Below are 14,581 nucleotides of genomic sequence, written 5' to 3' on the forward strand. Positions count from 1 at the left end.
TCTAGAAATTAGTTTTTTAGAAAATGATTCAAATGTGTAGAGACGATAGGACTAATATTTCAACACAAGTTTCGAAATATTATTAAGTAATTTGGCAAGTTATATCTCAAGAATAAGACAACTACCTGAGACCATGGTGTTAGAAGACCAGGTATGTGACAAGCCGCCATTGCTAGCCCTTTGATGACGTAAGTTTTACCACTGTATTACCAATAAATTGATATCTCCAACATTCCAAGGACGTAAATTTTATTATTGAAAAACTAAGTGAATTACTGAGTAATGTATTTAATTACCATTTCTTGTCACATATATAAAAATAAACAAAAACTGTAAGTAGCTCTTTTTTTACTAAAAGTTCAAAATTTCCTTGCAAAACAAATATAAAAACATTGGTCGTGGGTCATTTATTTTTTAGGAAATAGCAATGCAGGGTGGGATGAGGTCAGCTGGGCTAACCGCGAAATGTTAGCTGTCACTTTTGAGCATACCTGGTTTTTTTATACCATGCCTGAAATGAAATGAAATTAAGACTATCATTAACCAATTTGCCGTCATTTTTCATTACAAGAAAACAGGTAACGGAAACATTAGAACACTCACAACTATCAATGAATGGAACAGACCTAAATCATAAAGAGCGGGAAAACAGTGCTGAGACGGAACACTAATACAAATTTGACTCATTTTATGACTTCACAGTATTATTTCTGTTGCAGAGTTCTTTGGAACTTATCAATTGGGTCGTAATGCATGAGTCGCTCTGTTATTGCTTATTTCGAAAACTAGCACAAGGCTCACCGTCACATTTCAATAATAAAATCCTTATATGTAAGCAAATGGACCACCGTAATTGGCGTGATAAGAGCCCACGTAGTATATTCGACGGTAAAAATCTTGTGTTAAGTAATACTTATAGTAATTGTAAAAGTACTTTCCTGAACAATATTTAAAAAATATATATTTATGCAGGTCAGTTTTAGTGCATATCTTAACAAAAAAGTTCTTAACATTTTTTTTGCAAAATTCTTTTCGCAAAATAGTACAACTCATTAAGTAATAATCATCTTGGAAGCACTAATTACAACTATTTGTCTAACAGACTCAATGCCCCCTGAACAAAAGTGCCCATCACACTCGCCGGTTTGCTCTTTGGACTGCCATGGACAGATGCATCATTCATAACATACATTTTAAATAAATTAAAAAATATAGTTTATGCTCCTTCATCGGAAATGCAAAACGCTCTACTTTTTACAGATTTTACGTACGTTACTTTCAAAAATTCGAATATTGCGTTCCGTTTCATTATTTAAAAAATATAATTTTGTACAACTTCAAATGCACACACTAGCAAAGTATGAAAAGGAGAACGGATAAAGAATACACTTTTGAATGAAACAATATAAAACTTCTACGAATAATGATCCTCATTCATTCATTGAAGTTCAACCCACACAGTTAAGCAAGCTGGCGACCGGATCAACCCGTGGGCGGGCCCTTAATGCTCACTTCCACCGAGTTCCACCTATAATTATGTAAATTGCACAAAATAATAACAAAATACCACATAACCAGATATAATGAAGTCATCGATCGACCAATTACTACCACGCGACATCAACTTAACAATAAAAATATTTTTGTAATAAGCAAAATGGTAAAACTTTAACAAAACACAGCATGATGGGAGAAACTCATATTATATTTTATGGTTTGAATAATTACAGATTACTGTATTTTAATATTATTACACAATTTTAGAAAAAATGGATATAGATTTTCTTACAGATACGTACCTATCTCTAATAATAATGAAATAAAAATGTTATTTACATTTAATAACATACTTAAACATGTTTAAGTTGATGTTTATCAACCCCAACGTGTTGTACAAATAATTATATTACAACTTTTACGAAACGTCAAAACGAAAGTTTTCTTCGGAGTTTGTATGGAAATACTGTCCTGTTACGTCATCAATAAAGGCGATCATACGTCGTACTCTTGTTACTTAATTCATAAATAAAATTCGAAAGTAAGTCGAAAAGTGAAATGAGATTGATTTTTGATCATTTAAGACTGGCTTCTATTTCTAGGTTAGGACTTTATAATTTATCTTTGACCTAGTCAAATACTCTCTTGTTAATAATAAACCATTATAAGCGCTTAGGATCTCTTTTTCTGTCATAATTTATTATTTCGCTACTAACCTGTGAACACTGTTCAGCTCCTAACTTGAGTTACTTAAATTACCTAATTATTAGGAGCAACTAATTCACTACATAAAACTAAATGTACACCTAGGTATGAATGTGTAAATTAAAGTTATTTTTGAAAGCGATTTGTACATGTCAACGGCAAAGCTCCCGTCAAGTGTTGAAGCGACGTGCTAAAAGCTTATGCAACTTCGCTGCCCGTGTGAAAGTGAAAGCTTCGGCTCGAGCTTTACAAGCATGGAACAAAAAAGCTCGGCTTGTTAGAGGTGTTATTGCTACGGTCGGTGCCCAGTTACTACAGTGAATAGATAGAATACAATAAATAGATACTTTTATAAATAGATATTTTTTTTTCTTTTTTTTTTGTTATGTTGGTATCATTATATGTTTATTGCACCAGCCCGTGCTCCAATGAATAATCTTCTTTCACCCTAAGGTTGCCTGGCAGAAATTGCAAGGCCGCCTATTGTGCTTATGTTTTATTCGTATGTTTATGTCCTTTATATATGTTCTTGTGCAATAAAGTATTATTGATTGATTGATTGAGATACTGTCAGTTGAATGTCTTATTAGTAACTCTACCTGTCCTTCTCGGTCTTTCAAAAATAATCCGTTGTATTGTGCAGTGAAAGTTTTAATTGTATTTTTTTTTGTGATTCAAATGTTTCAAAGGATAAAGAAGCAAAATTACGGAACCAAAGTACGTACCCTGGTAGGTCCCGACGGTAATTAGGTACACGTATACACTTAGCTAATGCCTGAAGAACGTTGTATCAATTATTTACCAACAAAATTCCTCGAAGACCCCAATCAATTTATCTAAGTATTAACTTTTCGAATGGTTCCGGCATTCAGATGCAGATCTCGACCAGACACAATGTAAAATTTATTGTGTCTGGTATCTCTGCAGATGAGCTTTTGTTTATAATTTTTAGATGGCGAACATTTTCAAATAATTATCTTATATTGTTTAATTTGACACGGTAGTAATAAGAGCATCCATTGATCCGCCCACAAAGCGCCAGAGGCATTTTAGGTACAGATTATTTTGTCCAGCTGTAAGTACGAACTAGGTACTGCAGTAGTTACATATTATCTACAATAAACAAACGACTGACCATGCATGAAATGTCAACATAACATAACATAAACAGCCTATATACGTCCCACTGCTAGGCACAGGCCTCCCCTCAATCAACCGGACGGGGTAAGGAGCATACTCCACCACGCTGCTCCACTGCGGGTTGGTAGAGGTGTTTTTACGGCTAATAGCCAGGACCAACGGCTTAATCATTTTACTTTTTCAGACAATCAGGTGATTCAAGCCTGAAAAGTCCTTACCAAACAAAGGACAGTCTCACAAAGTGATTTCGACAATGTCCCCATCGGGAATCGAACCCGGACCTCCAGATCGTGAGCCTAACGCTCTAAACACTAGACCACGGAGGCTGTTATTATTAAATGTCAACATATATGTATAATTTAATATGTTCTGAGCTCAATTCAGATATAAACCAATACCTATGTGTAATTTAACGAGAATAAATAGTCACCAATTACACCGGCCATTGACGGCAGCCAACAATTTATTTTATGGCAATTGAATGTGAATTTTATAACTGCTGATTATAGAATCACTTTTACTTTCTAAGCGACTGTATCGTTTATTACTCTGAAAGTTTGCGTGTTTCTACTAGCTGCTAAGCAGCTGTGCTCAGTTTGATGCTGTAAAAGCTTAAGTATTTACAAAAAAAATATTTTAAGTACTTATTTAGATTTTTGAAGTTACCCCAAACAAATATTTTCGCGTAAAGTACAATCAAAGAGCAAAAGTTCAGTCACTGAATTCAAGCCCAGCGAATTATTTGTAAACTGTGGTGAAACTATGAACCATTAGTTATCATAATTATAAAATTTACGTTTTTGTAGGTGTTTTTGGTCAACGACATGTAACCAGAAGGTCTTAAGTGCAACCAGTTATTTATTACTTTGCAAGAAACTGATTGGACTTTTGCAGCTTATCGTACGTAATTATAATATTTATTCCGTGTCTTGATTAATTTATTTGATTTAATGATATGACTATTTGAGTGAATACCATGTAGTGACGGTGAAACCATAAAAAATCATTAAAAAGCTTAAAACATAATTGTTCATAAACTTTTCATAAAGCGCAAGTGTTCTCAAACAATTAGTTATACAAACAGTCAAAGTTTTTCAATTACGGTTTGTGATAGCACCGGTAGGTAAAGTTGATAAATTATAACCCACAGTAAAAACATCTAGGTACTTTTAATATAAAGCTCGGTTTCATTAATATGCTTCATTGTATTGGGCAGATCCTGACTGGATGGATGTATGATTCATTTTGATACACCCCTAAGGGGGTAAAACGGGAGGCGTAAAGTTTGTATGAAAATCCTATGCTTTTTGAAGGAAGAGCATAGAACAACGACTATTTATAGAACGGCAGCTCTCCGCTCCCCGCCAGCGGCTGCGCTAGTTTAACCTCACCCCCTCGGTCTTACTTTAGTCTTTAATCGTGTAGCGTCAGACGTCACAAACACAGATACTCGTGTAACGATAATATCAATGTGTAGTGTCTGTGTAAAAAGAAAAGTATGGAGTATTTCAGGTGTGGTAATGGACTCCTTGCATACGAAGTCACTAGTGATGTATGTATATGCGCAAATGCAGATGGTGGCGGTGAATGCAGCTGGCCTGGGCGCGCCCGCTGCAGGCCTGCGCGGCCCTGGCACGGTTGTCCGCGAAACACGCGAACTCGGCAAATATCTACACGAGTGCCACCACAGTGATATTTATGTTGCTCTTGTAACTAGAAGTGATCACTTTAAGAATTAAGAAAGAAAGAAAGAACCATTTGTTACTCCGGGACACCACAGACACAGACAGACAGGTACATTACATTTAACACAGGACAGAAACCACACGGAAATCAATACACAAAAAAAAAAAAAAAAAACAAAAACAAAAACGAATAACTACTAAAAAGACTATTATAGATTATAGAATTACTTAAGCCTTACTCAGAACGGAGGATTTCTTGCGGTTAGTTCCACTTTTTACATTAAAAAACATACAGATAGCATGTTGAAATATGTACGATAAGGTGCAAAAGTACAATCAGTATCTTGCAAAGTAATAAATTAACTGATTGCACTTAAGACAAAAACACCTACAAAAACATTTATTTTTTAATTATCACAACTAATGGTTCATAATATCACCACTGTTATAAATACGAACTTCCTAATAATGAAAAACATGGAAAACCCCCCTAATAAGTCGTAGGTACTTTGATACAATTTTACGTACCTAGTAATTAAATTTTCAACAGGAATTAACCTTTGCCCTACTTCTGTTTTACATTACAAAAATACAAAGTTGTTATTACTTAAAACACCTATCGACATATGAAAAATACGTCAATATGGAACATTTCATTGGATTTATAGCATATGTCTGGAAAGTTAAATCGCGAGTACAGAACGGCGAAGGGAATTATCATGTTTGAACTTTGCTACTTACAATACTAGTCTTAAAGTAAAAGTTTTGAAGCTTGAGGCGCTTTTCACTGCAGAGTCAGTGTGACAGCATCATTAAGAAGATAAAGAAGCTTGTAAGTTGATACAAGTTAAGCTGCGACTCTTATAGGACCATTTAATAGTATTAAAACTTTGTTTTTTACGGTTTTTATTTACTTGTGAATTTAATTATATAAATAAAAATAAATATACCAATAAATACATATATTATATGAATGTTGGTGGTAGGACTGGCAGAGGAAGACGAGAACTAGAAGAGCGTACATTGACCAAATTGGAGATGTCCTTAGAAAAGGTTCAGTATGATCTACTGAACCGGCGTGCGTGTATGAAACGTTTGATGAATGTGGAGGAAGGAAGAGAAGTATGTCAGGATAGAAGCAATTGGAATTCCATAGTCTGCTTACCCGGTGGGAAATGCGCGTGAGTTTATATATGTATAGATAAATATACTGTAAGTAGTTACATGATCCACGTCAAGGGCGTTTTGGAGCTTAATAATACTTAACCCTGACACCAGGGTTGGTGAGGTCGTCTCATCTCACACACAACCGCACGATAGCATACTTTTTACGGGGCTTTAAAAATACTTCTTTTCTTCTTTCTATTAGAAACCAAAATCCAATTAAAAGATTAAGTCGGTACACAAACAGTTCACATACGATTTAAGTCCGGTAACCTATAACCTTAATCCTCAACACAAAGCTCACCGTTCCTACCAACCGCAGTGCCTGTATATTACACATTGCATCTTACACCACTGTTTATAAAGCTAAAAGCAATATTAACGTTGTTATAAACGCAAATAAATCACGTACATGTCAGTGCGTATCGTAAATTCTGCAATTCTGTTTTTTATGTATGTTTCTTTCGTGTGAAAGACTACTAGATCATACCTTGTCCCATAGAATAAAGAATAATACTATGTATAGTACGATAGCTGTCCGCCCCGCACCCATTCGTGTCAAGCCCCCGTCTCACCCCCTCTGGGTGCTACTTTAGTGCAAAAAGTGTAACGGAGAGAGCGCGCGGACTATGTCTCTCTCGCACTTACGTGTTAGGCGACACACTGTAACATTGATCTCTTTTTTATTATAATAAAGTTCGTCTTCACATTCCACAATTGTTTTTTTTTATTGCAAAATTTTTCATCTGCCCACACAAATTGTAATTATTTGGGTATTATTAATTTCAGTAAGTACCATTAAATCCTCTTAGAAATAACAATCGAAATTGTGATTCCCGAGGGGTTAAAATGGCCACATCGAAGCAATTCATCTAAGAAAGCAATATTGCTATTTGACATTTGTTTGCATTGCGCACTTACTTTTATATGCGCAAATGTCAAATTGCAATATTGCTTTGTTAGATGAATTGCTTCGATGTGGCCATTTTAACCCCCGTTTGAAACACAATCGGATTCATCAAGACCGAATACGCACTATTAGATATGTGATAAGCCTGGACTATCCGTGTTTCTCTCAATCTGTCGAGTTTCCTATGTACTTATTCATGAATCCCTTTAAAGGCTCATCTTACCGTTATTCTCGACGGGCGACAACTTGTACAAATGTCAAGTGTCGTTTGTACTAGATGTTGCGTTGGTATAATGTTGCTGGATAAGTACCGTACTCCACAAAACATACCCGAGAAATGTGTTTTCGTAGGTATGTGACCTAACCTGTTGTAATTGGGCTGGTTTTCCCTGCGGATTGGAAGGTCAGACAAGCTCTCGCGTCTGTAAAGATCGGCCTGACAAATCTTTAGGGTTAGGTTAGGTTAGCGGACTTGGAGATGAGGATGATTGAAACTATGGCACTATGGCAAATGACATAAAAAAATCACTTTGTGATCCCTAGTTTGATTAGGACATTACAGGCTGATCACCTGATTGTGCAAAAAGTAAGATGATCCGTGCTTTGGAAGGCACGTTAAGCCGTTGTTCTCGGTTAGTACTTACTGATGTAAGTAAGTAGTCGTTACATGAGTCATATCTTTGGCGGCTCAATACTAACCCTGACACCAGGGTTGTTGAAGTTGGTAATTCACCTCACTACCCACACGATAAAAGAAGACAAATGGCTCTATCTAGTATTTAAACTCTTGAAATGTACTCTATCTTCCACGTTTCAAGCTAGCAGCCGGTCAAACTTGTTAGCATAGCTATATGACGATAAGAATCATAACCCCGTAACATCATATCACACCACACGTAACCGTATCCGTATAATCTCTAAGCAGGTTTCCTACACAAACGACGCTTTCTCTACTCTCTAACGTTAGTTATCACTCCATGACGACTGAATTATCATCGTCACGCAATCTTATGTAAATTAAACATTATGTTTGGTGGAAATTTGTTTAAAGTTCGCTATGATTTCCTAAGATTCAACGCCTTTCTAGTTCATTTTAGAAGATCGCAGATAAGGCCGCAAGAAGCCGACCCGCAGTTACAAACAGCTACACAAAAGATACATTTTTATACTCAGAAGACTTGAATTTTGTGTTAATTTTCCAGGAAACTGGTAATAGCTTGTTTATCAGATATCTGGTAATCCTGGAGAACTCACATACATCAGCTAATTACGACTTTTTTGAGAAGGAACGTATAGGTATTGTTCAAGGTCGATCACCCCGCGGGTTGGCCGCGCGTTCGGTGACCCACACGCGAGCCCTTGCCCACGTAAGTCGGAGCTTCGTGGAAAAATCACCATTTGTTGAGCAACACTTGCCAATGCTCTCATTATTGTTTCCACAGGGTTGATCGCGTGCGGCCACGCGACCTGCGACCTTGAGTCCTACCTAACTACTTCAAATCAACTTTTACTGCGAAGCTATCGCTTGAACAAGTTTCGACATCATTCCTCGGCACCCTAACTGGAGTACAACTTCAAATTTATGTCGAGTCGACCGAGCCCCTTGCCTAAGACGCCGTATTTATGTCTCCGTCAAGTTTCCGGTTAGATGCTGACGAGATAAAAATATATATTTGTTTACGGTCTTGAGGCCAACCTTTGAAGTTAAGAGTTAAAACTGAGTAGTATTATAAAATTAAAGGACAGACATTTGTAAGAATTGGCCAATTTGCATTGCGCTGTCGCGACTCGCCCGACTGACATTCTCATCGAGCTATATCTTTGACGAAATGTCAGTGTAATTCCATTAGGTATCTCGAAATCGCATGAGTATGACATAAGTAAGTGTTCCATGTAACGCCAATTGGAGTTGTTCTCATTCCATAACACTTATTAACCGTTGCATAACGTCTCAATTATCTTTAGTGAATAATTTCTCGCACGACAGCAATGTCAATCTACACGTAGACAATCACTTCCGCCCAATTTGCGGCTGTTTCCTTCGTTTCGTATGTAGGTAGGTGAGGCTGCTCCACTCGCTTCCTATTGCGCTTTACCTCACTCAGAATAAGCTGTTGGTTGACGTTTCCGTCCTGTTGTTGGTTTCACTGGCTTGAAGCTGCTGGAAGTGTTTTGAGCGACCTCGTGATGTAGTGTGATCTCGGCGCGATCATGACGTCCCGACTCCCGAGCGTGGTCGGGTGCAATCGGCAATTCTCGGAGCTGGGCGCGCGCCAACTCATTCCCGCCGTTCCAAGTTTAAATTTGGATCACATTTTTTTATAGATACGTTCGCCGAGGTGAACAATCTCCTTCCGTTAGAAAATAATGATGCATTTGAGATTTTGAACCACTCGGACTTGTGACTACAAATGAGAACTGTACCAGTGTCCTCAATTTTCTAAAGTAATTTACGCATAGAGACAATTTCGTACACACTCCAGCACCTGGTGGGTGCGTGACACGAATACTTGGGACGTATCCTGTACATCACTGCTTGTGATTCCGAGTGCGTGAGAATTACTGTTATATGAAAATGTATGTCACTTTACATTTCGGATTAGTGAACTTTGGTTGAATTGATTTAGTTGAATGTGCCCTTAATATTTATCATAATCTTTTATTTGTAGCTTGCTCATATTCTTTCTAGACTTAAAAAAATGTGATTACTGGAATGGTAACGAAGATGCCCTTCACTCGGCATTAGTTTTAGGTTTACTTTATTGGGTGTGTATATGTGGTAAAATACGCACCTTTATAGGATTTCGCTATTGCCCGGAGCATTGCTCTAGTCTAGTACAAAGTTACTTATATACTTACATAAAAAATAATAAAACTATTTATTGAGTGAAAAGGTAATAAAGATCTCTGTCAAATCTGCCGCGATGTAGCGATACGACGGTGATGGTGTTGGCGGCTATAAAATCGTTTAGCAGCACGCGATCTGTTTTCCAATGACGTTTGGTGGCCGGCACGCAAGCCAGACCTCATCAAAATCTGCCTGGATACAGACGTGTGAGGGTTAATATTGTAAAGCATCAATAAATACACGTAAATTAGCTAAATACATACCAATTATACTGTTCAAAATGTATTCTATAAGGGCAAGAACTAAGTTACTTATATTTAATTCCAGACCCTATTTCGCGAGCATTAAGTTTACTTTTGCTTCTTTCATTACCGAATGTTTGGAGCCTGCCTTGTAAAGTAGAGCAACTTTAGGCGTAGTGACGTCAGCGGGGGTGCTCCCCGAGAGGGGTGAAAGTATTCAAATTCTGAATTCTGCAACCGGAGACTGAGCCCTTAAAAGTCCCAGGCGGATGGCTACTGTGAATATGAAACTGAAGAAGTAATCAAAATTCTTACTAATCCCCGATACCGACACCACCGGCGTAGTTGACGCTTTCTTTGAACGCTTATCGCTATATTATCACTAGGGTCGAATAATACTTGCAAATATAGATAAACATCTTAGACGATATAAAAAACAAATAGTCTAACACAATCCAATTAAACATAATATAATAGTACAGTCATGAGCAATAATAATATAATGTACCCACTTTAGGACTCTGTCGCACTAACATATTTGACATTTGGTGAGACTTACAGTTCAATTTGTCAAAAAAGTTAATGTGACATGGTACCAAAGTGTATACATATTAATGCTCGTGACCGTACAGTATTGTTCATATAAATTGCAAATTCAACACTTTCAACGTACTTATCTCCTATAATAAAAGCGCGGTGATTCATGACCGTAATAATTCAGTGAATAAAACAAGCAATACGGTTAAAAACAAAACACGGTAAAATGATGAATTTGTCTGCGTAATTCTAACAAATACCTACTTACGAAGTTTACAGGTTACGCAAAATTGATTCGCAAAGTCGAAAATTTAAAAAATATATTTTCGATGGAAAAACAAAATTTCCATAAAATTTGATGCGTTACCTATAGAAATCGCAGAATTAAACAATTAAAACTGTAAGCAATTTATAGGAGCAAATTGCTCGGAAAAACCACAACCGCATGCGGTTGAGAACTAATTGGTCAAGGATCAGCTACAATGTGGATTACAATGTTCCTAAAAGCAAGTTTATAAATAGTTCAGTGTCACACTAGGGTAATCAACAGGGGGGCTAAAATGGCCACATTGAAGCAATTCATCTAAAAAGCAATATTGCAATTTGACATTTGCGCATATAAACGTAAGTAATGCAAACAAATGTCAAATAGCAATATTTATTGCTTTCTTAGATAAATTGTTTCAATGTGGCCATTTTAACCCCCCTGGAGTCACAGTATAACACGGCGATTTGTTTTGTACGGGTACGCACGTTCGAATCCAGCACTGCCCTGAACCAATGATCGCTTTTGTAAAAAATCAGACCTGTCAAGTCGTCAGGTTAGGTAAGCGGACCCTGTGAAAAACGAGATGATGCTAGGGAGATGATGATCCAGAAGTAACATAAGCTTTATAATCTCTCCCTCGCAAGTCAAATTACTGGTAGGTAACTAGAAATTTCCCAAATTATGGATAAGTACTATAACATTTTCAAAGCGTAATGTAATGTAATCGGCGGATCTTCTAAGTCTAGTCTTGTAGGAACTCATCTAGTGTGGGCAATAAAGTAGCGACGTACTTCACGCACTCGCTCATCGTGCATATGGAGGCGCGCAACAAATTGGCAATTTGACAAAAATGCAACGAGTCGAGCACAATGTTCGACGTATAGTTAGAACCACTACGCCGGCCATGATTGAACAGCCCCGCTCTAGTTGGTTCATTGGACTCATATGCTCCCCAACCGTCCAAGATTAATTTTAGTTTCAATAGACCAGCCATTAAAATTAATTATGTAAAAAATAATGGCTTGAAGCGCAAAGCCAATTAGTTGAAATAGGTTCAACATTCAAGCTGATCGACGTGACGCTTGAAAAGAAAACAAAGTTTTGTGAAAATTATACTCAAAGTTGCTTCTAAACTGAGAGACAGCGACACATGTTTAAGTATGAAAGTGTCTCTAATCGCGTCCGAGTGTGCGGCGCCGGCGCAGGCGCGCCGCGGCGTGAGCGGCTGATGTCACCGCGAGTGTTGTGGCTATTTGAATCACATGTAGTGCGCATTGTTCACTGACCGCTGCGCGCATATTGCTAACTCTGATGCCACATCTAACACAGAATAGTTATTGTTTACAAATCTTTCATCCTGCTTTATGTCACATGTATTCATAACATAATGGTAGAAATTGTGCAGACTGAAATGAACGATGAGAAAAAATATTGCAAGTATCTCACCTGTGCTCTGTTGATGACGTCGTGCGGTCCTCGCCAGGTGGTGGCCGCTGGGGTTTTCCTCTTGGCAAGCTCGAGTGTGGCCTCGCTGGGGCATCGCTCAAACATGAGCACGCGCTCGGCGACAGAGCCACGCGTGAGGAAGGGCCTCACAGGCGTGGCTCCGGGGGCCGTGGGCTCGCCTGCACCGGCACTTGATGCGCGACGAGCCCGCGCCTCGAATTTGGACCTTGCTTCATTAACATGTGAACCGATCGACGCTCGTCTTTCGCTAGCGCCTGTAGCAGGTTTCCTCGCTCCTGTATCTAAACGATCCTGATAGCGACTCTTAGCGTAATCTACTAAGGAGACCGGAGGTACCACATCGGGTCTTTCCGGCGCACGCTCTGCGACGACCCCGCCGGTGCGCAGCGCCCGTAGGAGACGTTCCTCTTCTCGTGCAACCTCCAGCCTCATGGCAGCAGGGTCAGCTCGGCGCGTGGCACCGGGGCCGCCCGTGCCATTCCTTTCTGGGACAAGGTCTGGAGGTAACATAACTTCTACAGTCTCTGAGTTAGGCTCGTGGCGCTGCTCTGTGCGGGGCTGCTCCCTGCGGCTATCCGGTCGCTGCTCTTGCGCAGCCTCCCCGCGCTGCTCTCGTCGCAGTTCCGGCCGTTGCTTTATTTCCGGTTTCGGTTCCGGTCGGGGCTTAGAAGTACGCAAACTATCGGCCAGCTTGAGGCCTGGAGTCGGTCTGCAGGACAGTATCTCAGAGGGCGCCAGACCGCGAGCCTTCCAGGTCTGGTAGATCGCTTCGGCATGATCTGAAATCTGTTTGGCGATGGCGGCGATGTCCTCCTCGCCGGTGTCGATCTCGCGGCGGGCCGTGGCCGCCATGGCCGAGCTCCCTTGCGGAGACGCGCGCACCGACTACTTCACGGGCACACGAGAAACGCCATCAAATCTCAGCTGATCACACAAACCACTGGTACTCCGGCACTGACAGAACAAACGACACACAAATATCACTATAACGTATCACGGAGATGTAACACTGAACAGCTGTAGAGCGCGCGACTCGCGTTCGACAACAAACAAAGGCTGGGAGCTTACGGCGCGCGGCACGGCAGACAAGGGGCCGGGCGCGACTCCTCGCGCGGACTGCGGGCCGGCGCCGCGCCCCCGCGCCTCGCGCCCCGCCACCCGGCCCGCACATGTCCTCCCATTCATCGCATTCCACCTGATAACACTGCACCACCTAGACAGATGCTGGCGTTACACAGCATCTCAAAAACCATGATTAAAAACCGTCAGAATTAACCCGTAAACATAGATCCCAGATTTAATAAAACATGGAAACCTTCAACACGCTCGATAAGTGAAAGCTCTATCAGACGTTGCATAAATTTGATTCCACTGAATGCTGCCCTTGAATTAGTTAGGCGATGCATATTTGGGCATCTGGCGCTTTGGAGCGCGAAGACGGATGAACAGTTGGGTTATATAGATTGGCGCATCCTTTGCAGAAAAGACAGTTCGGGACATGCAATGAAGGAGGAAAAACTAAAGCTCTACCTTGCGACTTATTAGACTTATCAATAGAAAGATAACCATAAGTCATAATTAATCGTAGTACCAAAAAAGTGTGCTACATTCGCAGAAGGCACGTCTGGCGATAACCTTTTTTTGTATCGCTGTGAGCATTGTCTTATCTTCGCGATATAGTCTGTGACAGGCGTCGCGCACGCGCGTCGGCGCCACAAATAGCACACGCCTGTATTTATTTACACCAGCAGTCAGGAACGACCGACGCTCCCCTACATTATATTTTTTTAAACTCTTTCTCCGAACGCGTGGCCGACACCGCACTGGCTGGATAGAAAAATAACCAAAAAAAGTAATAAGAGTACAAGGAAACAGAAGCTTCCGTACACGTTGCAAAGGTTGAAATATTTTTAACATACTTACTTAATTATCATGATGCGGAAAACAGGCGAAATCAGAAAAAAATGACATTAATTATTTTACTTTGGTTGTCGAAATTAAAGTCCTTAAAGGTCGTTGATGTCTTTCTTAGAAAATTATTGTTTTAATGCACTCGTTGAAATCTTTATTAGGTAAAAACGAGAATAGAATTTGTCATATTTATTTTGGTCCGTTATC

The 14,581-nt window shown here is 39.5% G+C and overlaps 1 protein-coding gene across 3 annotated transcripts in view; it reads right to left on the reverse strand.

The window, feature by feature from the left end:
* LOC126381688 (serine/threonine-protein phosphatase 2A regulatory subunit B'' subunit delta-like) overlaps positions 1-13,593 on the reverse strand; it is a 237,631-nt gene extending 224,038 nt beyond the window's left edge. For all 3 annotated transcript variants that reach the window (XR_007568925.1, XM_050031150.1, XM_050031157.1), the window contains exon 1: positions 12,443-13,593. Coding sequence is in view for 2 of the 3 variants with exons in the window: in XM_050031150.1 (XP_049887107.1) it covers positions 12,443-13,315 (873 nt within the window). In the remaining variant the exon portion in view is untranslated. The remainder of the gene's footprint in view (positions 1-12,442) is intronic.
* Positions 13,594-14,581: the final 988 nt, after the last annotated feature.

This window comes from Pectinophora gossypiella, chromosome 3 (assembly GCF_024362695.1).
Source record: "Pectinophora gossypiella chromosome 3, ilPecGoss1.1, whole genome shotgun sequence".
NCBI lineage: Eukaryota > Metazoa > Arthropoda > Insecta > Lepidoptera > Gelechiidae > Pectinophora > Pectinophora gossypiella.